The 24,239-nt window shown below is 65.4% G+C and overlaps 1 protein-coding gene across 4 annotated transcripts in view; it reads right to left on the bottom strand.

Moving 5' to 3' along the window:
- The window catches only part of ABR (ABR activator of RhoGEF and GTPase), a 33,937-nt gene that overhangs the window by 7,827 nt on the left and 1,871 nt on the right, over nucleotides 1-24,239 (bottom strand). The window contains exons 1-16 of one of the 4 annotated variants that reach the window (XM_068656244.1): nucleotides 18,198-18,353; nucleotides 13,723-13,907; nucleotides 9,248-9,352; nucleotides 8,710-8,895; nucleotides 8,453-8,560; nucleotides 7,978-8,038; nucleotides 6,356-6,408; nucleotides 5,986-6,126; nucleotides 5,560-5,681; nucleotides 5,278-5,443; nucleotides 5,029-5,151; nucleotides 4,845-4,920; nucleotides 4,598-4,702; nucleotides 4,045-4,119; nucleotides 3,809-3,906; nucleotides 3,574-3,705 (exon numbers count right to left, since the gene is read on the bottom strand). In XM_068656244.1, the coding sequence (XP_068512345.1) occupies nucleotides 3,574-3,705; nucleotides 3,809-3,906; nucleotides 4,045-4,119; nucleotides 4,598-4,702; nucleotides 4,845-4,920; nucleotides 5,029-5,151; nucleotides 5,278-5,443; nucleotides 5,560-5,681; nucleotides 5,986-6,126; nucleotides 6,356-6,408; nucleotides 7,978-8,038; nucleotides 8,453-8,560; nucleotides 8,710-8,895; nucleotides 9,248-9,352; nucleotides 13,723-13,907; nucleotides 18,198-18,258 (1,797 nt within the window). In that variant the 5' untranslated portion in view covers nucleotides 18,259-18,353. Of the gene's footprint in view, nucleotides 1-1,167; nucleotides 1,611-3,573; nucleotides 3,706-3,808; nucleotides 3,907-4,044; nucleotides 4,120-4,597; nucleotides 4,703-4,844; nucleotides 4,921-5,028; nucleotides 5,152-5,277; nucleotides 5,444-5,559; nucleotides 5,682-5,985; nucleotides 6,127-6,355; nucleotides 6,409-7,977; nucleotides 8,039-8,452; nucleotides 8,561-8,709; nucleotides 8,896-9,247; nucleotides 9,353-11,075; nucleotides 11,587-13,722; nucleotides 13,908-18,197; nucleotides 18,354-24,239 lie in introns of those variants that run through there. The other 3 variants (XM_068656243.1, XM_068656245.1, XM_068656247.1) reach the window with 3 other exon arrangements.

Genomic DNA, 24,239 nt, shown 5'->3' on the forward strand with positions numbered 1-24,239 from the left:
TGGCAGAGGAGCCCTCGCAGTGTGGCCCTAGGGGCCCCGAATGCCGGGATGCTGCTGGGCACATCCCTGCCTCGCACCTCTCACCCATGAGGTCACCCGATGCATCAGCGCGGGGTGAAGCCATCCTGAGCAAAGCGGTGACTCAGCCGGCGTGGCTCTCCCCCTGTGTCACCCTGGGAGGGGGATCCCATGGGATCTGCTACAGACGGGGTCGCTTCCCCCCAGCATGACCCCCGTGGGCACCCAGCCCGGCCCCAGCAGGCAGGGGATGCTCTGGGCACCCCCTGCCCAGGTAGCACATGGTGACAGAGCTACACTACAGGGACAGAGCAGCCCCAGAGCCAAGCAGAGCCCAAAAAAGCAGCGATTCAGCGATTCAGAGCCCCATCTGACAGCGACCCTAAAAGCAGGACGTGCCTGCTACACACAGGGAGCCGGGCACGGACTTGCTGCAGCTGAGCTCCTGTGCAGGACGGCTCACGGTGACACAGCCCCTGCTCGCCTGTCTGCCCCACGTCCTAGGAAGCAAAAACCTCCTCGGGTTTTGCCCCAGCAACAGCCGCTGGGCAGCTCCCGCCGCAGCCCTGGCGGCCCCTAATCCCCTCTGCGGGAGCTGCACGGAATCGAGGTTAATGCCGCTGCGTCACAGCCAGCCCTGCTGCCACCGAGCCCCCCTCGCTGTTGACAAACCGAACCCGCACGTGCCGGGGCAGCTCCTGCCTTTCATCGCACGGGAGGGAAGCCCCCGGTGCCCCCGAGTCCCCCAGGACTGCCTGCGATGGTGCCGTGTCCTCCCGTCACCCCTTCGAGCACCCCTGCCCCCCCAAAAAAAAAACAGGCAGCACCTCCTGCTTGGGGCAGGAGGCTGCACCAAAGGGTGCCCCGACACCCCGGCTGCACCCCGCGCAACACAAGCAGCCTGGCAGAAATCAGCTCAGCAGCCCCCAGGGAAGAAGGAGAAGAGGAAAACAAGCGCTGAGCAGGCTGCTAAGTAGCCAAAAAGCTCCTGAAGCAACCCAACAGAGCCCCCCAGCCCCCTCCCCAAAGCAAGGGGGTACCGAGGCGCACCCATACCCGAGCCCCCCCTCCAGACCAAAGCCACCGGGTACGGGGAAGCCAACTGGATGCACCCCACCACCTCCACGTCCCCCCGAGCCCCCCAGGCACCTTCTGCCTCAGCAGCTTGCTGCGCACCCGGCCCCAGAGGCGGGCGCCCGTGGTGGAGGGCCGCTTGCCCTCGGGTTCCTCCGGGCCAGGCTCCAGGCGCTCGCCCCCAGGAGCGGGGCTGCCGTCGGGTTGCACCAACACATCCGTCATCATCGCCACCGCTTCGGCTCCCGGGATGCCAAAAGAGAGGCTGGGGGGCCCCAGGGTGGCCGGGGGGGGCTGGTTAGCAGAGCACCGGCATCCCCGCTGATGTTTGGGCACGGAGGTCAGCGGTGGCCGGGGGCAGCCCGGCTCGGGCGGCGGGCAGGCGAGCAGGCTGGGCTCATCTTCCACCAGGGTGTGTGAGCCAGGCTGGCGAGAGGCAGCTCGGCTCGGCAGCCCCAAAGCCTCCCTCCCACTGCGAGGAAGTGACTCAAAGCAGCCCCCCCGGCGTCCCCCACGCGTTAACTCCCGCCCTGCCGCCCGCTGAGCCGCTGGGAGGGCTGCGCAACCCCGCAGATGAGGCCAGGGAGGCACCGCCGGAGCATCCCCGTGCCACCCCGCAGCAGCCAGGCTGGGCACAGCAAGGGGGTGGCGCTTTTGGGGTGTCCCGATGAGGTCTGGGGAGCAGGAACCCCCCCTACACCTCACCAGCATGCCCGGATCCTCGTCGCCTCCGCTGCTGGTGGGGTGAGGTGGGGACAGCGTGGGGCAGAGGGAGGTGGGGGTGCCCTGGGGCATCACCACGGCTCCTCCTGACACACACGGATAGGGCAAGGAGCCAAAAATCAGAATTACACAGCACCCTGCCTCCACGGGGCTCAGCACCAGGCAGGATCCAACGCCCAGGGCTACATGGGGGCACTCTGGGGGTCCCTGCAGGTCCAGAACAGCCCTGACACCACAAATCTCCCCCTTTTTTTTGGAGCTTTTGCCAACCCTGCGCAAAGGGGGACCGGCCGGGGAGCGATTCCCTGCAGGGATGGCAGGCACCGTGCCCATGACAACACAGCCTCCGCTTCCACAGCCGCATCTCCTCCCCCCTGCACCAAAACGGGGGCTGCACGGCCAGGGGGGGCTGCTCTGCCCTGCCCCATCACCCCCTGGCTCCGAGACCCCCTCCCCATACACCCGCTGCCAGTCCCCCTGCCCAGCCCAGGGCACCAGCCTTGGGGCCAGCCCTGCCCCAAGCAACGGGGACAGGTGACAGCAGGACAGCCCCACAGCCCCGCTCCTAATGTCAGGAACACCACCCCGTCCTCGGGGTGAGCAGCCCCGGGGGCCTCCTCTCTCTCCTCTCCCTTTCTCCTTCCCAGACTTTCGCACGGCAGAGCCAAGCTGTGCTGTCCCTGCCCCGACCCCCGGTCTCCCGGCGTGACTCATGTTTGTTGACACGGGTTATTTCCAAGCACACAGCTGGGCTGAGCCCCACGGGGTGCTGAGCCCCTTCCCCAGCCCCCTGCACACTGCGTGGCCTCGTGCCACCCCTGCCCCACGCCGGGGAGGGCACCAGATTGGCAATTTCGGGTACAACCAAGCCCAGCCGAGCCCCAGCCCCCATCCTGCACCCAACGTGCTGCCACCCCACGTCGGCACCTCCTTCCCAGCAGCGTTTCCGTGCTCCTTCCTCCTCCCCAGGGACCTGCCCTCAGCTACTTTCCCATGGAGCAGGCAGCCGGGTGCTTTGAAGTGTCCTCAGGCAGGGGGGGGACGTGTCCCAGGCATCCCATCACAGCGGGGGGAGGCAGCCAGAGCAGGGGTCCCGCCAGGGGAGCGGGTGGGCATCGCCCTCCTGAGGCATCCCTGCTGCCCCCTGGCCAAGGGGGGTGCTGTGGGGTGCAGGGTCTGGGGGCTGCCGTCCCCCTCCTACCAACCCTGCTCACCTGGAGCATCTCAGGGCAGCCCCAGCCTCCATCCCCCTGCCTGGCAACGGCCAATCAGAGGTGGCCGGGCCGTTGCCCTGGCAACCCCCCGTTGCCATAGCAGCAGCGGATGGAGGCGCTGGGGATGGGGATGGTGGCAGAGGGGACAGTGGCAGCCGGTGGGGAGATGTGGGGCTGGATGCTCAGAGCCCCCAGCAGGTGGACACCAGGCTCATGGACCCCCCCCCCCCCTTGGCCACAGCGACCCCTCCCCGCAGCCCATGGGGTGAGCTGATCCCAAGGAATGGGGCTGGGCGCACGCCTGGGGGGTGGCTGTCACCTTTGCCACCTCCCCAGGATCCCCTCTCGCTTTGTCCCACCTCTGCTGAGGCCATCACGCCCCAGGATCATCGCTCGTATCTGATGCTCATCCTCCTCGCTGCCTTCAGCCCCAAGCCCAGACCCCTGTGCTCAGCTCCCGGTGTCTCCCAGCCCCGCATCCCAGCAGGCTGGCCCCAAAAGATCCGGGTTAGGTGAGAAGGTGCCCCAAAGCCCCAGCACGTACCTGGATCTGCCCCTTGCCCATGATCTTGTCCACAATTTCATTGTTGTCCTTGTTGAGCTTGGTCTTGTCGTAGCATTTCTCGTAGCAGAGGATGCGCAGGGACTGGGAGCCTTCCAGCTCGATCTCGAACTCCTGGGAGCAGACGGAGGGCGGCTCAGCCCCAGCACCCAAAACGTCTCCAAAACCAGGGCCGGAAGGTGGGCACAATCCCTTCCTTCCTCCAGCCTCCTCTCACCTCGTTCCACTGCGGCTCCGTTGTGTCCCGGAAAACCCTGGTCTTGGCTTTGCTGACGAAGTAGCCGAAGGAGTCCACCTCCAGCGTGCAGTAGAGGTCTGGGGGAGGAGACACCGCTGAGTGACCCCGTAACACGTCCCCATCGAGCTGCTGGGACCCCCGGGGGCTCACGGGGCCCCGTGCTGGGCCCAGCTCTCGCCCCAGCCTCTCCGAGCAAGGGCGGGCGCTGCACTTACTGGCCGACTGCTTGAAGCCCTTGGCGGAGTGGACGATGACGTGCAGGAACCCGTAGAGCCCAGGGGACTCATCATCTGCGAGGCAAGGAGCAGAGGGGTCATTAAGGCTCTGGTTTTGACCCCCAACAGCCCCCCCGGAGGTAGGATCTACCATAACGAGCCCCAGCACGGCCCCCAGGTGCCTGCAGTGACACCCCCTTGTCCCCAACCCCTTGGAGGGCTCCTCCTGAAGGTCTGGAGAAGGACAAGCATCACCTGCTGCCCATCAGTCCTGCCGGACATCCCGAGCTCCCTGATGCTGGGGGTGGCTGGTTGTAATGGGGTCACTCTTCTCCTGCCCAGCCTGCAGGGATGTCACTGCGACCCCAAAACAAGCCCCGTGTCACGGCTGGGAACGTGAGCGTGGGAACCCAGCTCTGCTCCGGTAGTGCCACCTGCTGGGGACACGTCCCCCTGCACAGCCAGGGACCCCACTCGAGGCGAGGGACCCCGCACACCCTTCCCCATGTCACCCCCCAAACCAATTGGGGCCAGCAGCCCAGCAGACACTCACCGTCCTTATTGCTGGTGACTGGGATGTTGTGGACGGTGCGGAGCTTGAAGCAGGATCCCGTCAGCACCTGCAGCTCCACCGAGCTCAGCACGAAGGCCTGGAGGTCTGGGGGAGGAGAGGGGCTTCAGAGGGACGCAGCCAGCACCGGCCCCGGGGGAGCAGACGGGCTGCAATCCCACGGGGCTGATCCATGGCAGCACCTTAGGGAAAAGGAGCCCCAAGGGGGCCTCGGCAGCCTGAGAATTACCTTTCTTCTGCAGTTTCTGAATGGCCTCCCTCCACTCAGACCTCTCGTAGTCGGAGGACAGCAGGAATAGGTAGCTCTGGAAAAAAAGAGGTGGATGCTGCAGGGCTGGGACTCATCCCTCCCTGGCCAGCACGGCTCCAGCCCCCTTTATCCTCCAGCCCTCTTCCCCTCCAGCCCCCCTCACCTTCCCGTTGCGGTTGTGGATGCGGAAGGGAATGGCGGGCGAGTTGAGGAGCAGCCAGAACTCGTTCTCAAACATCTTCTTCTTGAGGCGCTCGATGGCACGGCTCTGCCCCTTGTTGGCTTTCTGCAGGCAGGGAGAGGACACGGGGACTGGGTCAAGCAGGCGAGATCATCTCCCCGGCGCCCCCAGCACCCCTGGGTGCTATCCACCCATCCGTGGGCACCCCGCACGCTTCCCAACCCTTCTCACCTCCTTCTGCACCTCGCTCTTGATGGCCGAGATCTTCATCTTCATGTCCTCCAGCTCGTGGTCGGGGATGACGTGGACCTGCGGGCAGTGCTCCGACTCCTCCGGCGAGGGGAACACCAGGTCGGCCAGGGGCACGTACCACTTGCAGTCGTACTGCTGGTGCTTCCTGCGGCCGAGGCGCGGGTGCTGAGCATCCTCAGCATCCTCCCAGCCCTCCCAGTCCCCCGTCCCCACCCCGTGCCCCTTCCCGCTGGAGGACGGGGCCCCCAGCGCCCTCCTTACCCCACCGCCGTCTTCTTCAGCTTGGCACAGAGCAGCACGTCGGTGAAGAGGAAGACGTGCCGCAGCTTCCGCGAGCCCTCCGACAGCTCCACCAAGAAGCCGTCCTTGATGAGCTGCCGGGTCTAGGGAGAGCAGGGATGGCGTGAGAGCAGGCAGAGAGCAAGAGCCAGCACCCCGCGGGGCCCGGATGCCCCTGTCCCCCTCCGTAGCTCAGCCAACACAAGCACGGGAAGGTCCGCGTCCTCTGGGGACCATTTTGGGTCCCTAGGGTGCCATGAGCAGCGAGGAGCAGAGCACAACCCACACACCCAGAGCTGTGTTGAGGACACCCCCTCCACCTCCACCATGGGGCCCCTCAAGGTGGAGGCACCACCAGGGGCTGGCAGAGGGCTCGGCCACCACCCCGTGCCACCCTGCCCGCCTCACCTCCCCCTTGGGGGTGGTGACCGCCGTCCTCCGGGGGTCGATGTCCTCATTGATGCTGGAGAGGAAGTTCTGCGAGATGCGGAGGGCGTCCTGCAGCAGCGGGTAGTCGGGGTGGTCGGCTGGGGTGTGCTTGAGGAGGTCCTGGATGGGGGTGGGCACAGGTGAGTGACCCGAGAGTGCCACCCACCCCGCAGCACCCACATCGGGGTGCCCCCCGCGGTGCTCCCCGGGCTGTGGGTGCCCAGCAGCAGCAGGGCACGGCTGGTCTGGCACGAGGGAAGGTCTCCCTGGGGACGCAGCCATCACCAGCCACCTGTCCCTACAACCCCTTGGTGTCCCCATCCCGCCCCGGGGCCGGCGCCACACTCACGTGCAGGACCAGGGTGCTCCGGGTGACGCGGTCAATGGGTTTGTACAGCAGCGCTGCGGGAGACACGAGGGGTCAGCCAGCACAACCCATGGGGTCTCAGCCCCCCACAGAACCCCCAGTTCCTGCTGGGTCCCGGTGAGAGACCCCCCATGGCCCCGCACCCCGCTGTGACGTGGCAGCGGGGCGGAAGAGCTGCTTGGCACCACCAGCAGCCCGGAGCTTTTTCAGTTTCCCTTTTTGCTCCACATTGGGTCCCGTGCAGCTCCAACCCCAAGCCCTGCTCCCACTGACCCCGAGAGATGCTCTGGGGCTCTTTTCACCCCCAGAAGCCAGACCTTCCTCCTCCTCCTCCTCCCCATCCCCTCGCAAGGGGCGTGCATGCGGTGCCCAGCGCCCCTCGCATGTCTCTCTGGGCTATTTATACCCAGACTGAGGCATCTGGATTTTCCCGACGATTCGGACCACTTCCCCAAACTGCAGGGCCCCGGCGGGGACGGGCTGCAGGCGGGAGGGGAAGAGGGAAACACGCCGACCCCGAGCCACGGTATGAGTCATGGAGGGGGTCCGGTCCCGTTCCCAAGGAGCTCGAGGGAGGGTGCTGTGGCAAGCTGGGGGTCTGGACATGGGGCTGGTCCCCACGCCTCGGTGGCAGCACAGAAAGCCGGAGCCCCTGCGGCACCCAACGAGAGCTCCAGGAGGGAGGGGATGCTCAGGGCGTCCTCCCACCCCGCACACAGGGAGGATGGAGCCTCCCGCTGCCATCGCTACAGGTACATGCAAAGCACTTGGGAGCCCGCTGCATCCCCAGGAGGGGCTGATCCGGCACGGCTCTGGGCCCCCCCTCCATCCCCATCCCCATCAGCGTGATCCTGGGGGCAGGCAGCGCAGGATGGCAGCGAGCAGGGAAGCAGGAGCCGCTCCAGCCCCGCGGAGATGGGCGTTGCAGCCCCCAGCTGCTCGCAGCCTGCGGCGAGCAAACGGGGACCCCTCCCCATCGCCACCCCGGCGCAGAGCCCCCTCGAGCGGGGATCCCCTTCACCACCACCAGCACGAGCCCCAGCCCCACGGGCCCGGCGAGCGCGTGGCCACGCGTGCCCGAGCCAAGGCGGCTCGATGGAGCCAGGAACAAAGACGCGCCCAACTTCAGGCTGCCGAGCACGATGCCGCCTCCAGCCAGCAAGGACAGCGGCCGGCACCCCCACGGCAGGTGAAACACCCCCAGCACGGCAGGTGAAACACCCCCAGCCACCTCCCCACCGCCCCCAGCCCCTCACCGTAGGTGCAGTTACAGCACAGGCGGACGATAACGAGGATTTCCATGGCAGCCCCGTCTCCGCGCAGCCATCCCTGCCTCCCCTCGGCAGCTCAGCCTGGCTGCGCCGCGGCATCGGCCCTCAGCACGGCTCCCAGCGAGGGAGGAGGGGGTGGGCAGGGGGTGGGGGGCTGCTGCACGCCCCCAGCATCCTCACGAGGGGCGTCCCACCCCCCCACCAACACCAGCACCAGCACCAGCGCCGCGCATGGGAACACAGAAGGGCTCCGCTGCCGGGAGCCGCTCGGTAATGCACCCGCAGACAAAAGGCTGCAGCCCCCTCCCCACGCCCGCCCCGCGCATGCCGTACCCTCCATGGTGACGGACGTGTGGCTCTCCTTCGAGTCCTTGGGGCCCTTCACCTTCAGCTCCTAGGGAGGAAAATGCCCGTCAGGGGTGGGGGTGAGGGGGCTGAAGGCTGGGGCAGGTCGTTGCTCAGGGTTTGGGGGCTCCGCACACGCCATGCACCCAGGTATCCCCCCTGTGGCTGTACCCTACAGATCAGCCCCCGTGGGATGCTCAAGGCTCCCCCGGAGCAGCACTGGTCCTGCTGAGGGACCCCAAGCAAGGGCCAAATCCTGAAGGATTCAGCGCAGCACCGAGGCCACGACCATCCTGGCACAGCTGCAGATGGCTCAGCCCCACGGGTGGTCCCCAAAAGTCCCTCAGGCAGGGGCAGCCCCTCTGTGGGGTGCACGTGGTTGACCAGGCCACAGGGACGATGTCCCCTGCCCCACCCCGTGGCACATGCTCTGACCCCACGGCGCAGACCCGGCCCTGCTCACCTCCGAGATCTTCTGGAACTGGTAATTGCTCTGGCTGCACTTCTCGGCCGTCTCCAGTGCGATTTTGTAGTTATCCACAAAGGCCTTGTACACCCCAAGCTGGCTGGCCTGCAGGCATGGGTGGAGGGTCAGCCAGGCATCCCTGGGGCCCCCTGCACCCCCCAGAGGCCAGGCAGGAGCCACGGGGGCCAAAACTCGTCACGGGCTGCCCCTCGAGCAGGCAGGGAGCAGAGCAGAGCCCCGGGGAAGGCGCGTACCAGCTTCTGGAAGAGGTGACCCATGGTGATGTTGCTGTCCCACTGCTGCACCTTGGGGCACAGGCTGTCGTAGAACTCCTTGTGGATCTCGTAGATATCCTGGATCTTGTAGAAAATGGTCTCAATCTGCTGGAGGGTGAGGACGGGCTGCGACGTGGTGGCCGTGGCCTTCAGCGGCTTCATGGGCTGCCGGGCGAGGAGAAGGGAGAGCGCCTGAGACCGGGGCGTGGAGAGGAAACAGCCCCCAGGGGCTCCTGCAGCCCACCGAGGGGGACAGCTCTGGGAAGACCCCAGACCCCCCTGCACGAGGGGCTGTCGCTGTGTGCCGATGCTCCTGAACCCCTGGGACTTCCCCGTCTACATCAGCAGTGACCCTCGCGTTGTGCAACGACGTCCTGACCACGAGGGCCGGCGTGTCCGCGGGAGGAAGCGGGGCTGGAAACACTTCTGTGCCGCGCAGGCTGGCTGGGGAGGGGCTGCCCTAGCAGAAGGGACCCCATCCACCCGTCCTGGGGACCCCTCCCCGAGCTGTGCTCACCAAGAGGAGTGCCTCCAACTGGTTGATGTAGATCTCCTCGCTGGCCAGGAAGCCGGAGAGCACCAGCTTCCGCATCTCCAGCCCTTTGCCAGCGTCTCGCTCGCCCTGTGAGACACAGCAAGGAGCCCGGCTCAGCCCCACCGGAGCAGGACGGAGCCCCCTGATCCCACCAGCCCCAGTGTCCCCATGAGGACGCATCCCTGCCACACCATGGGGACACCACGGCGAGGGCCAAGCACGTGCCGAGGTGTGGCACGGCCAGGCTGGAGCCAGCTGGGGAGCCGGGGAGGCACCGGCGGCACTGCTCTCCCTGCTCCTTGCTGGCTCGGAGCCCGGCGCCGTGGGCAGCGCTCCAGGGCGGCATGGCACAGCACGGCACAGCTCTCCCCGGGCAGAGTCCAGAGGCACCCCTTGGAATCGTGCCCGGCGGCACCATGCGAGCCGGCACCACCCTTTTCTCCGCCCGGGGCTTCCTCTGGGAAAGTGCCACCCCACGCGGTCACCGCCGGCCTCTGCGCGGTGCCATCGGGGCAGGGCTGGTGCTGGGAGGGTGAGGAGGGGGTTTGGGAGCTGCACCCACCCAGAAATTGCTCCTTGGCGTGCCAGCAGCCTCCGCTCTGCTCGGTGGGGCACACGTCCCATCCCCGACACCGGCACGGCCCTGAACACTGCTCCTGGACTACCTCAAACACCCGCTGTGCTCGGAGTCCCAGCCCAGCACTAAAAAACCACACTCAGGAGCTGGGCTTTGCCACCGAGAGCAGCACCAGGCAGTGCCACAGCCCTGCAGCACCCAGATCCTCGTCTCCTGCCTCAACCCAGCTGGTACAGCCCCGTTTGGAGCGGATCACAACTTCCACCTCGTTGCTCCAGACAATTTGGGATGGTTCAGAGACCACCATGTCCCGTCTGCCCCCATCCCGCACTGCCTGTGGGGACCCCTGTGCCAGCACCCGGCTCTGCTGACCCCAAATATCGTGCTGGGGGTCCGGCAGCAGCACCCACACATGGGTGCAGCGCAAGCACCCCCCCGGATGGGAGTGCAGCCAGGAAGTGCACGCTGCCTCCGGGACCAGAATCGCCCGTCCTGCCCCTCTCAGTCCCGATCCTCAGCTGCCAGGAGCCCGGTGCCCCCCCCAAAAAGCTGCACCTTTAAGGCCAGGCTGCTGTGAGCAGCAGGGGGGGTACCCAGAGAGCCCGCTTGACGTTGGCGAGCGGCGGGCTCGCTGCCACCGATTAGTCACGGGCTCTTCCTGCTTCCCCAGAGGCTCGGCCCTGCGTGAGAGCTGGGGAGATAAGGGGCCTGTCTGTGCCGGGGACCCGCAACAACCCCAGGGACGGTGCCAGTCTGACCCCATGGCCCCATGGATGGGCACGGAGCCCACCCTCCAGCAGGGTCCAGCCACCCTGTGGCAGAGCCTCCGAGGAGAGGAGGGATGGAGGCCTCCCCCCGCCCCATGACAGCCCCCACAGGGCACCCAAGCCAGGTGGGCGAGGGAAGGCTCAGGGCTGTGGCCAGCCGGGGGCACGGCACCAGGGTCGAGCGGGGTTGGGGGCATTTTAAGGGGGTCTGCATGGGGCTGCGTGGGGAGTCAGTGGCACGGAGCGGTCCAGCTTCTTCCCGAGCATCCCAGCTCTGCCAACACAGCATCCCACCCCAGCAGGCACGCGCAAGCACCAGCTGAGCCCTTGGCACCCTCTCCCCTCCCCACTGCTGCCCCGGAAAACCTCACACCCAAACCCCAAGACCTGAGCTGGCAGCTGCAAGGTGCCCATCTCCGTCCCCACCCTGTCCAGCGCCAGAACGGGATGTCCCACGGGTGCCCACCTTCTCGCTGGCCGAGAACGGAGACCCGGGGCTGGTGGGGGTTCCCGGCTCAGAGTCATCTTCATCCTCCAGGACTTTATCCAGGTACCCTATGGCCTCCTCTTCCTCCTCCATGGCCTGCCGGGCACCGTTGGGGTCGCACGGGGGGACCCCACAAGGCTACGGCTGGGAAAGCTTACGCGGCTGAGCCAGCCCGGCCTGACTCAGCCCTGGACGCCGGCCACAGCTTCGGGATGAAAGGAGCCATTATGGGATCCCCGGTGCTCCCTCCTGCCCCGTCGGCCCCTTTGCGAGGCTCTCCTTGGGCAGCGGCACAGCTGCCCGAGCGCGATGGCGAGGATGGTGGGACCACCAGAGCTGGGGGCTGAGGGGGTGCCGAGCTCTGCCCACCAGGCCAACGCTTGTTTTTTTTTTTGGGGTGGGGGGGCTGCCGGCGGTGTAGGGCCGCTGCCCGCCGTGCCGCGCTGCTCGCAGCCAGCCCCGCCGCTCCGCCCTGCGCTCTCGCTACAGGAAATGCACGTCGCGGCGCTGGAGGTGGGGCTGCTCCGCGCTCTGGTCAAGGCTGGGGTGCAGCAGCCCTCCGCCCGCTTGTTTTTTGTTTTTTGGTGGTTTTTTTTTGGAGTTATGTAGTGCTGGGCAGCGGGGGAAGGCATTGAGTTGGGGGCACCCCCATAGAGAGGGGGTCTCCCCACCGTGCTGCTGCCTCCATCCGGACCCCCCCGTGGCCTCCCCACATTCGCCAGGCAGAGTCATGAGTGATGGGAGAGCTCCCATCCCACCTGGGGTCCCCATGGTCCCCCCCAAGCAAGGAAAGAGCCGGACCATGGGGTCTTCCATCACCCCTAAGGGCAGCAGCAGGGATCGGGTCCCATAAGGGCACCTGGACCCCCAACCTCAGCCCCTCCTCCCCCCAGAAAAAGGGTCCTCAACCCCTCCCTGCTCAGCAGGGAAATGCTGCTGCTGCACGGCGCTTCCCAGAGCGCCCACATTGAGCCCAGTGGGGACCAGCCCCCGGCTGCTGCCCCGGCCCCAACAGCTCTGTGGGGCCTCACGGGTGCTGCCAGATGGGGTAAGGAGATGTGGACATCTGCACGAGCTAACGCAAGAGCCGTTTCAGCTGTTTTCCCCCTCTCCTCAGCAGCAAAAGGGGAACCAGCAGCTGCTCAGTCCCTACAAGCCGCTCGCCTCCCCGCTCTTCTCAAAACCTGTAACAAACCCCGCGGTGCAGCTCAGAATTTGCACGTTTTTGGTAGGACACGGACACCGGATGACCAGAGCAGCCACCCTCAGCACCAAACCCAGCAACACCCAAGCCAAGGCTGGGCCACCACCCTGCGCTGTGACCACAGCCCCTGCCAGGATGCTCAGGGCTGTGGGTGGGACGGGCCGGTCCCCATGCAGGGCTGGGGGGCTCCAGGTTCAGCCTCAGAAGCACCTGAGAGGAGACACCCTGCCCCAATCCTGCCAGCAAAATTTCAGGTGCCAGCACCCAAAGGGCACTCCCCTGAGCCCTAACCCAAGCAGCTGCAGATAAAGAGATCAGAGGCAGAGCCGGCGCTGAGCTCTAAAGCTCCCAATCCTGTTAGCGCTGGGCCAGTGCTGAGCCGAGACGGCCACTTGAGACCGCCTGCGTCCCCCAGGGCCACCCACCACCCCGCTGCCCCCCCCAGGACCATCCTGCCAGGGTCAAGACCCCCTTGCGAGCAGGGTGCCGGGGCGGGGGCTGCCTCAATTCCCTGCTGCGGGACCGGGGGACCGTGCCCAGGATCACGGCAGCTTGGAGTGGGGTGGTGGGACCCCCAGGAGGGCCCCGCAGGACCCCCATGGGGCTGGGTGCCGAGGATGCTGCGCAGCACCCTTGGGGGAGGAAGCCACACCTCTGCGCTCCTCCGCCTCAACATCCGGGTTAAGGCCTTAACTCCTTCCACGGCAAAAACCTCCACATTTTCCACACTGCCTCCTCCCGTACCCCTGCCATGCCGCAGACCCCCCCCAACAGCCCGGGTGCTCCCCCAGAGCAGCCCCTGTGCCGGAGAGCAGAAGCACCCAGCGGCAGCAGCCCCCGTGTCCCCAGGACAGCACGGCACCCCCTGGGCTTTAGGGAAAATTTGATTCTGGAGAAAAAAAATAAATAAATAAAAATAAAAATTAAAAAAATCACATTTTCCGCTTTTAATTTCCCACTCCGAAGCTCTCCAAGCTCCCCTCCTTGGGAAGAGGATGGATAAAACCCCGGTGGCTCGGCGAGGATGCTGGGGTAAGAGCCCAAGGAGTTAAATCTAAGTTTCCCTGCAAAGAGGAGGGGACGGACACGGTGTCCCTCTGCCGCTGGCAGGGTGTCCCCAAGTGCCGCTAGATGGAGCCGGCAGCGTGGCTGTGCCTTGTCCCAAGCCTCCCAAAAAAAGAGGGGCAGGGGACAGGGGGGGGTCCCAGCCCCCTCAGGCTGGGCTCCAGCACCCAGAGCCACCGACACGTCCCATGGATGGACGCAGCCCCGTCCCAAACAGCATCCAGACAAGGAACCGGCTTTGGGAAGCAGAGGGGACATCCACCGAGGTCACAGCACCACCAGACTGTCACCAACACCGCAAATCCCTCCCAGCCGGGCACCCCCAACCCCAAATTTCGCAGCCCCCAGCCCACCTACCCCAGTGCCGAGGCCGTCGGTGGGTGTGGGCGAGACGCCGTCGCCGCTGTCCTGGCCCCGGGCGCTGAGCTGGGGGGACATGGTGGGCGACTCGTCGATGTAGGGCATGGTTTCCGAGCCCTCCGGCAGCGCCTTGGGCTCCTCGTTGCCCTCGGCATCGTAGTCATCTGCACCATAGTTGAAATCTGCCAGAGGAAGAGAAGATGGGGGGTGAGCATCCTGGAGATGCCGCCTACCAGCAGGCTGGTGGCCGCTGCCTGGGGAGGGGGGACAAGGACACCAGGGGAAGCCTCTCACCATGCTGATAGTGACCGTGCACCGAGCTGTAATTACCCAGGGACTAACGAGCCCATTTCCAACACGTGGGGCCGTGCAGGGACACGCACACCCCCGCGGGGCAGGCAGGGCATGTTGCGGGCACCCTCCCCTGCCTCTGCATAATTCATGGTGCCGGGAAGCTGCAGGCCTCGTCTGTGTGGGGGCAGCTGCTCCTGCAGACACCCCGCACCAGCAGCAAAATGCCCTCCTCACCGGCCCTGGGGGGGGCGATGGAGCCGGGCTGGCAGCCGCCATCCTCCCCATCCCCTGCCCAGAGCAGTGCCAGGCCCATAGGGGCTGCAGGGGGGACATCACACCAGGCCCAGGGGGGGCAGTGAGGGCACACGGCCACCCCACCAGGAAAAAAGGGGATGGCGGCAGGTGTGGCGGCGATGCCGACGTGCCACAAACCCCGCTGAGGTGATGCAGGGGGGCTGCTGCAGGCCAAGGAGGCCTCGCGCTGCCCCACGGCCCTGGGTGCAGCCACATTGGGGGCCCAGAGCCCTCGGCAGGGTATGGGGAAGGAAATGGGGAGCCAGGAGCGGCCGAGGGGGAGCTCTGGGGGGTGCAGGGCCTGCGGCGGGGCCGGGGGCGCAGCGGGGGCCGGGGGGGCCTCCTAACCCGTTCCCATGGAAACGGCGGCGGCGAGAGGCGGCTGCAGCAGCCCCGAGATGCTGACAAAGGCGAGGGGGAAGGGAGCCCGGCTGCGGCACAGGCAGCCATGGGGTGCAGCTGGCACCCCACACACAGCCCCACAGCCCCCAACCCGGCCCCAAGATGTCCCCTCGCACCCTGCCCGGGTGTCCCCCCCACCCAGACCCCCACACGTATGGGGCGTGTGGCCTGTACCCAACCCCGAGCAAACCCTGTGCTGCCGCCGCTTCACCCCGCCGAGGAGTCCCCAGCTCCCAGCGGTGTTGCTCATCCCATTAATATTGCACTCAGCTTAATGTTTAAAGTGGATAAATCTGTAAATCAAGGAGTGCTGTGAAGCTGGCAGCCCTACAGGTGCTGGCAGGATGATGGGAACCTCTCCTGCACCCCAGGGCAGGATGGAGGAGAGCCCCAACACCACCCAGGTGTGTCCCCGCTCTGCCAGGACAGCCCAACTGCTCTCAGGCCTCTCCTCGTTAGCAATTAGCACCTAATGAGCATCCCCCTGAGGCCTATCACCATCACCCTGCGGGGCAGGTGGTGGGCAAATTTGCCCATGGTGGGCAAAGCTGAAGGTTACCCCCCCAAAAAAAATAAAATCAGAGCATGGATGGGGGAACCCCAAGCTCCTGTTGACCAGGGCCAAGCTCCTCATCTCCAGGCTGATGCGCAGCCCGGCACCTGAGCCTGTGCCATCCACCCCAGCATCCATCGACAGCGATGTGGGGACAACCAAGGCCACGCCGGCCCTGCCAAAGCCACCACCTCCACTCAGCCCCCATGCCAGGAACGGGGCAGGCAGCCAGCAGCGGCCAGAAAAGCCCACGCTGAGCCCAGCACCAGCACCGGAGGGGACCTGGCCACCTCCCCGCCCCGCTGCCAGGCTTGGGAGCAGCTCGGGTAACGAGGAAAGGTTTTAATGAGGCGGCTGGGGACCTTGCCACCTGCCAGAGGTGACACTGGCAACGGTGCAAGGGGAGGAGGTGGTGGCGATGGCATGGAGGCACAGAAGGGGAAGGGCCCAGCAGGAACAACCCCAGCTCTCAAGCCCCCATCCTGACCAGGTTCATACTGCGCGGCCCCGTGCCCACCCAGGGGCACACGTCCCCATGGCTGTATGCCCCCAAATGTGTCACCTCCTGGCACAACCCCACTGGCTGAGCCACAGCCACGTGTCATTGACCGGGCTCTCCCTCAGGGAGGACGGGCAGAGGTCTCTCACCTTGTCCTGCAAACAGGGACCACCCTGACCTCCTCAAAGCCTCTGGAGAAAAGCCCCCGGTGCCCACGGAGCAGGAGTGGCTCCATCACTGCAATCCCTCCCTGGGCAGGCGGATGCAAGCCAGGATGTGCTGCAGGCAGAGACCTGCCGGGAAGTGCCATCGCTTGGCACACACACCTGTGCCCAATGCCACCAAGGGAGGGGGACCCTGCTCATGCCCAGGGGACACAGGGAGTCCGTCCCCTGCACCTCCCTGCCTGCAGGGCTCAGCAAACCCAAATCTCGCTGCCTCTCTCCTCCCCCCGCAGCTGCATTGCCCCTGCAGCCTGTTCTTGTGCCCATGCCAAACCCAGAGCTATTTTTGCGCCAGGCACCCTGGTTTTCGCAGCAGTGGCAACCCTCCCGCTCCACCCAAGGCATGGGGACAGAGGAGCAGAGGGAGCCTGGCCCAGGGGAGCCACCTCCGAGCCCTGCACCCAAAGCAGCCCCTGGCCCAGGCTCCCCCCACAGCGCTGCAGACCCCAGCCCCACATACACCAAGGGATGCCGGCACTAACGGGGGTCCCACAGGCTGGCACACGGCCCCGGAGCGCAGCAGGACCAGGAACACCTCCCCAAAAAGAAAATCACATTTCAGCTCTGCCACCCAAGCCAATGCCAGCGAGATGATGCTCGAGAGGGAGCGCAGCCAAGGGCGGCCACCAGCTCCTCCCCAGCGCGGGCAGGTGACAGCTCTGTCACAGCGGCACAGGGTGGCATTTTCTTCGCTTTCCCAGCTGGGCACAAGCTGCTTCCAGGGCTCTGCACACCTCAACGCTCGCCCGCCTCATTTCCACAGGAGAAGTTCAGCATCCACACGGGGAGTGGGGGGGGGGGGGGGGGAGCGGATTTTGCTATTCCCAGCCTGCAAGCTTTGGGAAAACACCACATTTTTACCAGGGCTGGGTGAAAATTCACCATGACAACAGGGATGCGTGAGCTGGCCTCAGACCTGCCTCCACGGGCCTCGACACAAACAGCATCTCCTCCGCACCCCGCGCTGCCTCCTCCCCACCGCCGCAGCATCTCGGGGGGCTCAGGAGCCCGGCACGGTGTGGGCACCGCTCCCAAGTGCCCCCATCCCCTGGGCACAAAGGTCTCTGGAGCTGGGTGCCCAGGAGGATGGCACGGCCGGGCACCAGGGGCTCTGCAGGGAGGCAGCTGCTGGGAGAAAGCAGCGTGCGGAGGCTGGGTCTGGATGCAGCCTCCAGGCTCCAGCCTGGCTGTCCCCATAAGCTGGCAGGAGTGTCTGCTTTAGGGGCTTGAGGATGGAAAACTCTGAGGGGGGGCTCAGCCCCATGCATCACACACAACCCCCCCACCCCCCCGACCAACCCCAGCTCCAGGTTTGTGGGCACAGCAGATTTCTAATTCAGGAGGGGTGCCGTGCCCCCTTCCTGCACATCCCCATCCCTGTTCCCCACACAAACCTGCCCCACAAGCGCCGGGCTCCAAGCCCAGCCGCTTCCCAGCAAACACCCTAATGGGAATTCACACCCTGCAATCCACCCACGGGTGCACCCAGGCAGCTCGGTGCACCCCAAACAAGCAGCAAGGACCCTGTAACGAGCCCCCCCACCTCCTAGCCGTGTCCCAGGCTCCCTCGGATGCTGCCGAGCCAGCCAGCCTGCGCCAGGTGCCCCGGGACCAGCACCGTGGGGGGCTCGTTCCCCCTGCACCACGTCCCAGCTGCCCATCCAGGGGACCAGGAGGGATTTCCACCCCCGGTGCTGCTGCATCCCCCCCAGCTGCCAGCCCTCGGGTCCCAGCACCATGGGACCCTTTTTCCGCAGCACCCTCAGCGCCGTGCCTGCTAAAAATCACTGCTGGGGGAGAGGAGACGTCCCGAGACCACAGAGGGAGGGGGACAGAACCAGCATCCCCCATCCCCAACCCCTCCGTGGGGTCCCCAAGCACCCCGTGGGCAGAACGAGCTGTCACTCCGCTCCGGCACCCGTGCACCCCACCACACCAGTGCCACCGCCACCCAGCCCACCCGTGCAGCCCCTCGCAGCGGGCACGGGTCCCCCGCACCCACCCCGGAGAGCGCTGCCATGGCGTGCGGGATGCTCGGGGAGGGGGCAGCGCGGCCCCCGCCAGCATCACCTGCCCCCTGCCCGCCTTGGGCTCCGCATCGCCGGCGCAGCACCCATCCCCAGCGCCACGCAGCGTCACCTAACAGGTAAAGGGGAGGGGGACCCGCCGCCCCGAGCCCTCCCGGCCCCCCGCCCGGGGCACGTACTGCTGTAGAGGGTGTCGATCCAGGAGAGCCGCGGCAGGCCGCGGTGGCTCAGTGGCTCCATGCTCGGCGCTCAGCTCCGCCAGCAGCCGGCTCGCATCGCACAACAAAGGCGGCGAGGGCGGGAGGCGGGGGGCCGCGGGCCCAGGCGGGGGGCTGGCTGGGAGAAAGGGGCACACGGCCGCCTGCCCGGCAGCACCCTGCCTCTTCTGCCAGGGGCACCCAAGGAAGGAGGTGCTGGCTGGCAATGGCAGCGCGTCCCGCCTCCCGCCTCTGCCTCGCTGGGGGGGAGCAGAGCCCAGCGTCCCCCGCACCACGCAGCCACGCCAGCCCCCCACGGTGCCTGGGGACGGGGAGGTGGGGACGGTGGCAGCGTGGGCATTGGGGTGTGGGGGTCCCCAGACCGCCCCGGTGGCACTGGGGGGTAAAGGGGCACCCGGTTGTGCCACTGCCACTGCTACCGCCCCCTCCCTGACCTCATTCTCATCCCTTTTCCTATGCCCTAGGGATGCCCAGGCGGTGCCCCTACCCAGAGAAACCTCACCAGGTGCTGGCGGTGGATGCAAAGCACACAGACCCCTCCCGGTGCCACTCCCCAGGAGGAGCCAGCACCCGGGGAGCCCCCCGTACCCCCCACAAAGGGCTCGGCTCTGGGGCAGGCAGGGGTTAAATTGCCCTCCCCATCTGCTTGGAGCCAAAGGAAATAATATAAAGTGCCAGAGTCATCAACGCTGATGTATCAGGAGCCAGCCAAGCATTCTGGCTGCCCCCCACCCCGAGCAGGGGGTGCGGGCAGCATCCTGAGCCACTGCCCTCGGCCACATCCTGCCCTGCTCGGGGATGGGCTTGGACCCGGCGCCAGGGCCAGATGGGAGCCGTGCGGGAGGGCTGATGTGCGGGAGGGACGATGCTCCACCGGCACGCGGGGAAGGCAGAGCACCAGGGCGTGAAGTGCCAGGACATGGTGGGTGGGGGCACCGGCAGCTGCCATGCCTGGAAAACCCAGGAGGGGTTGGGGGGACACTGCCCCCGGGGATGCTGCAGCCCTTGGAGGTGGTCAATGCATTTTGGGGGAGCGCAGCTTGGCGCTGCCACCAGCACCCGGTGCCACCTGGGCACACCCCTGCTCCCCCAGAGGGACGCATCCAGCCTGAGGGTCCTATCCAGCCCTGGCAGGGCCCCCCCCTCCACCTAAACCCCCCCCGGCCGTGAGTCAGCGCACGCTGAGTCAGGGCAGGAGGTGCTGCCACCCCCCACCCCTCACACCCCACTCCTGGGCACCTTGGGGAGCCCCAGAGCAGGATGCGACCGGGCTCTGATGCTCCCTTTGTCCCCACGGTGCCAAGGGGTGGCCATGGGGTGACAGCCCCCAGGCAGCACGCCCCATGCAGGGCACAGCGGGTGCGTTTGCCACTCTGTCTCTGCCAGCCCCCATTTGCACCAGCCCAGGCCCTGGCTCACCCCCAGCCCCCCAGCCCTGGCGGCACCCTCAGAGCCCACGCAGCAAGAGCCAGCACTGAGGCTGGGGATGAAGGAAGGAGGAGGAGGAGGAGGAAGAGGAGAAGAAGGAGGCGGCAGCAGCTGCTGGGGCTGCAGCAGGGAGCACGCGTGCAGCCAAACCAGGGCCCGGCTGCACGGAGCGGCCAGGAAGGCGCCGGTGGTGGGGCTGAGCGCAGGCATCCCCTGCTCGTGGCAGGAAATCGAGCACAGGAGCAGCAGCGCCGGCCCGGGGCCCTCTGCAGCAGCTGCAGCACCAGCACAGCCCCTGCAGCTGCAGAGCAGAGAGGGGGCAGGCAGCTCCCAGCCCCCCCTGGCACAGCGGGGTGGCCGTGCTTGGTGAATCACCCCGTCAGCAGGAGGGTGAGGGAAGCCCCTGCCTCCCCGAGCAGCTCTGGGAGGGCCAAGAGAATCTCCCCTGAAGTGGGAGCACCCCGGTGTCCCCTGCGATGAGCCAGCGGTGTCAGCAGCAAGCTCAGAGATGCTCAGGGAGGGAGGTGAGGGCACAGCACAGGTCTGCTGGCAGGGCAGGAGCTGTTTGGAGGCCACATGGAAGCAACCCATGGACTTCGGGTGAAGGGAACCCCCCTGCGTGCACCACGCACCCATCCCACAGCTGTCCCCATGCCAGCACCGACGGCTGCGCACAGCAAACCCAGGTCCTTTGCACAGCCTGGAGCAAAGAGCGGCACCAAAGCCCTCTGCTTGGTTACTCTCTTTTCATCCTCTTTTCATCTCTTCAAACAAGCAAACAACAACACAACCCTGATCGGCAGCTCCAGCCCACAGGGCACCAGCACCTGGACATCCAGCACCCAGGGCAGGCGGTGGCACAGCCACTCCAGCACCCTGAGCGCCCCTGCCCATGGCTCCAACCACAACGCATCCCTCAGAACCGGGAGCATCCTCACAGCGAGAGCCAAGGCGAGGGGGTGGCTGGATCCCCACCACCACCACCACCACCCTCCGACCTCGTGCAGCCTGCCGGGTGGCTTGCTGCTCGCCTGGCATCTGCTGCGCCACGGCCGGGCAGCCCACGCGCTGCTATTTCTGGGCTCTTGTGCAAGAGGCTCCTCCGGCTGCAGCTGCACAGCCCCGGGATGCTGGCTGGGAGACGGGCACCCCGGGCAGCATCACACCCTGCTCCAGGTGGGGATCAACGGGGACGACCCCCAGCCCCTAACCGAGGAGCACGGTGCCAAGGGGAGCGCAGGGCAGCTGCCTGCAGCATCCAGGAGCCCGTGAGGTGCTCGCCCAGCCCATGCTGGAACAAGGTTTCCGCAGGGACAGCAGCACAGCACCAAGCCCCATGGGGAGCAGTGGCTGGGAGGCAGCAAAACAACACCAGTGAGTCCATGGGGACAGTTCTGGGAAGCCACTGACAGCAGAGGATGGTGCCTCCTGAGCAAATGACACTCCCAGGGCTCCTGCAGAGCCTGTTCCCTCAGCCTGACATGGGATTTTTTCCTGCTCCAGGCAGGCAGGAACAGGCAAACCCGAGGAGTGTCACCGCGGCGGTGCAGAGACCTGCTGGCACCACGCTCCCACAGCCACGTGTCCTCACGCCACCAGCTCATGCCCTCCTCTGACACAATTTCCTGGCTGGGAGAGGGAAAACAGCACCGGGCACGGGGAACACCCAGCCAAAACCAGGGCAAGCAGGGCTGGAGGAGCCCCAGCACCATCCCTGGGGGGGGCTGCAAAGAAGAAGGAAGAGGAGGCAGTTAGCAGGATCCAGATTAAAACCGCCCAGGAAGAAAGCACCCATCCTGAGCACAAAGGTCTCCCCGTGTGCCAGACCTTGCCGCGATCCCTGAACTTTGCAGCTGTGCCTTATCGCCAGGCAGATCTGCAGGCACCCTCCTTCTCCGCTCAGCCTCGGGCCAAGCTCGGCTCCTGAACCAAATCCAAGGGAGCCGTCCCTGCTGCTCATCTGCATATGCAAATCCCCCTGCTTAGCAAACACTGATAAAGAGAGGAGGGGTGGAAGAGCCAAGTCTATTTTGAGATGCCTCTTGGAGGGGAGGCAGGGAAGCGTTTGCGCTCCCTGACGGCAGCGCCTCGTGCCGCGGCTCCTGGGGATGCTCTCAGCAACCTCTGCGGGAGGAACCCGGTGGTGCTGTGAACCAGGTGGGAAAATGCTCCCCTTGTGCCTGGATGGATGCACATTTTAGCCCTTTGCTATCCCAGGCTCCCTTTTCCAGCCCGAGGGAATACATCCCTGCCACCAGGGGAAGGGGGGTTCCTCCATTCCCTTCTCCGGCTGGGCAGGACGGAGGGGGAAGCTCACCAACAAAGAGCCCGCCGCACAGAAGTCTTTCCAGCCAAAAAAAAAAAAAAAAAAGAAGAAAAATAACAAAACAAATTTCACGGCTGTGGGAGGACTTACAATGCAAATGTATTCAGGCCCCGCAGGGCACTTCTGGCTGCAGCCAGCACCTAACGAGGGTTTCATGGGGCAGGGGGACCTGGGGCTGATGGAGCCTGGCACGGGTTGAGCCCTGCAGCGGGCACCCGGGATGCTCGGGGCTGCAGGAGAGCACCTCCTGGAAAGCCCCCTGGGACCCCCAGCTCCAGGGCCATGCCCATCCTGCAGGGCCCTTTTAGGTCCTGTACAAGCCCTCTGCTACGTGGCTGGCACAGGGAAGTCGCTCCCAAAACCAGCGCTCACCACCTGGTTTTTGAACAGGAACAGTTGTGCCCCAAGGCTTTTGGGGCACCGTGTTCACCTCGTGAACTCGTGCGTTTATTTATGCTTTTCGGGGAGCGTGGCTCGGCTTCTTGGAGAAACACCACGTCCTGCACCTCCTGGAGCATCACGGGGCCCCAGAGCAGATGGGGACAGTTCAAAGGTCCCAGCCAGGGCTCGCACACACGCACACACACGAGTGTTTTGTTCCCTCCTAAGCAGTTAAAATTAAACACTGCAGCTCTGCATGTCCTTCCTGCACCAGAAGAGGAACTTGCAGTATGTTCAGAGCCAAACAAATGCTTTTCCAGCAGTGGGAAAACACTATAAAGTTAAAAAAAATAATAATAATTAAAAAGCTAAGGACACGGATGTTGCAGCCGGGCTCTCGGGGACAGCAGCTGCCACCCACGCACCTTCAGCTTCAGCACTGGCCTCGAGGTCCCCTCCTGGCTCCAAGGGAGAGGAAACGGGTGCACAGAGAAGGCAGCAGTGTGACGACAAAACATTTCACTTTCCTTCACCTGTTGCATGCCACCGGCTGCCCCAGCCAGAAAGAGATGTGCCGAGACAAACCTTGGACTTGGCTCATGATTTCCCGTTCCTCTTCTCATTGAGGCTTTTGGGGTTTTTAAACGAAAGAGCAGCCCGAGCGTGATCAGGACAGAACCTAGCCTACCCCTCAGCACCTCGCTGCCACGCTTAGTGCCGTGGGCACCCCGCAGCTGTCCCCGCTTCACATCCCCAAGGCACCAGCAGACACCACCAGCATTTTGGCCCAGACCTGCACCTCCACAGGCAGTGCCCAAAACCAGAAGCTCCCCCACCCTGGCAGCCTCCCCATGCCCCCAACACATCCTTGGCTGTGAGGTCAGCTGCGTGCCCAGCCACAGGGACAGGTGACGGCAGAGAGGAAGGGAAGTTCAGCCCTCTCTGTGCTCCGTGCTGGCCATCTGCTCACTGACACTCAGATTTTGTTGGTCCTGAGAGAGCCGGAGAGGCGTTATCTCAGATGCCAGGATCACGTATCTTGCTGTCACAGGCACTCCTCTCACGCAATAGCTGCAAACAGAGGCATCTCGCTGATATCCTCCCCTTAAATCAGATTAATCACAAGCTACTTAAAGGAAAACACTGTGTTTCCCTGGTAATTCCCATAAAGACAATACCCAGCGCTCCGACCCCTGCTGTCGGGGTAGCGCCGCGTTGTTACAGGGAGCCCAGCTGGCAGGATGCCCACCGACCGACCACATGGAGCTACAGCACCGAAGGAGAGCACCAACGAGCCCAAAACTTCATGAAAACATTGAGGGGAGGACCCCCAGGCAGCCCAGCGCTCGCTGAGTTACAAACCACAATCAGGAATTTGTAACGATAGCTGAAAAATACAGAGAAGTGAGAAAAAAACAGGAGCACTAAATGAGCCACACGTAACCAGAAAGGGGGATGCAGTCAACGACCACATGCATTTTATTGCATGCTCAAATTCTGCTTTTAAATGTCAGCGCCAGCAGGACACGCTGGATGTGCCAATGCCACGGAAACGCTCAGGACAAGCCCAGGAAGAGCCCGTCCCCATCCCTGCCACCGTCACCTGGTGGCCACGCAGCCCCCAGCTCGGGCAGCCCGCTGGTCCTGTGCGCTCAGCAGAGCCTCCCCTGGGGATGGTGGCAGTCAGACAAGTGCACACGGTGGGACCACGGCCGGGGTCCCCTTTTGGGGGATGAGGAGGAGAAGAAGCCAAACTTAACCACAGCAGACGCAGCCTTGGTTTTCAAGGTGCTGCCACAAAGCCCCCCTGCTGGCAGCAAAGGTTTTAACCCAGTGCCCTGGGGGCTGGAAGACCCCTCCGGGTCACG

This window comes from Anas acuta, chromosome 19 (assembly GCF_963932015.1).
Source record: "Anas acuta chromosome 19, bAnaAcu1.1, whole genome shotgun sequence".
Classification (NCBI taxonomy): Eukaryota; Metazoa; Chordata; class Aves; order Anseriformes; family Anatidae; genus Anas; species Anas acuta.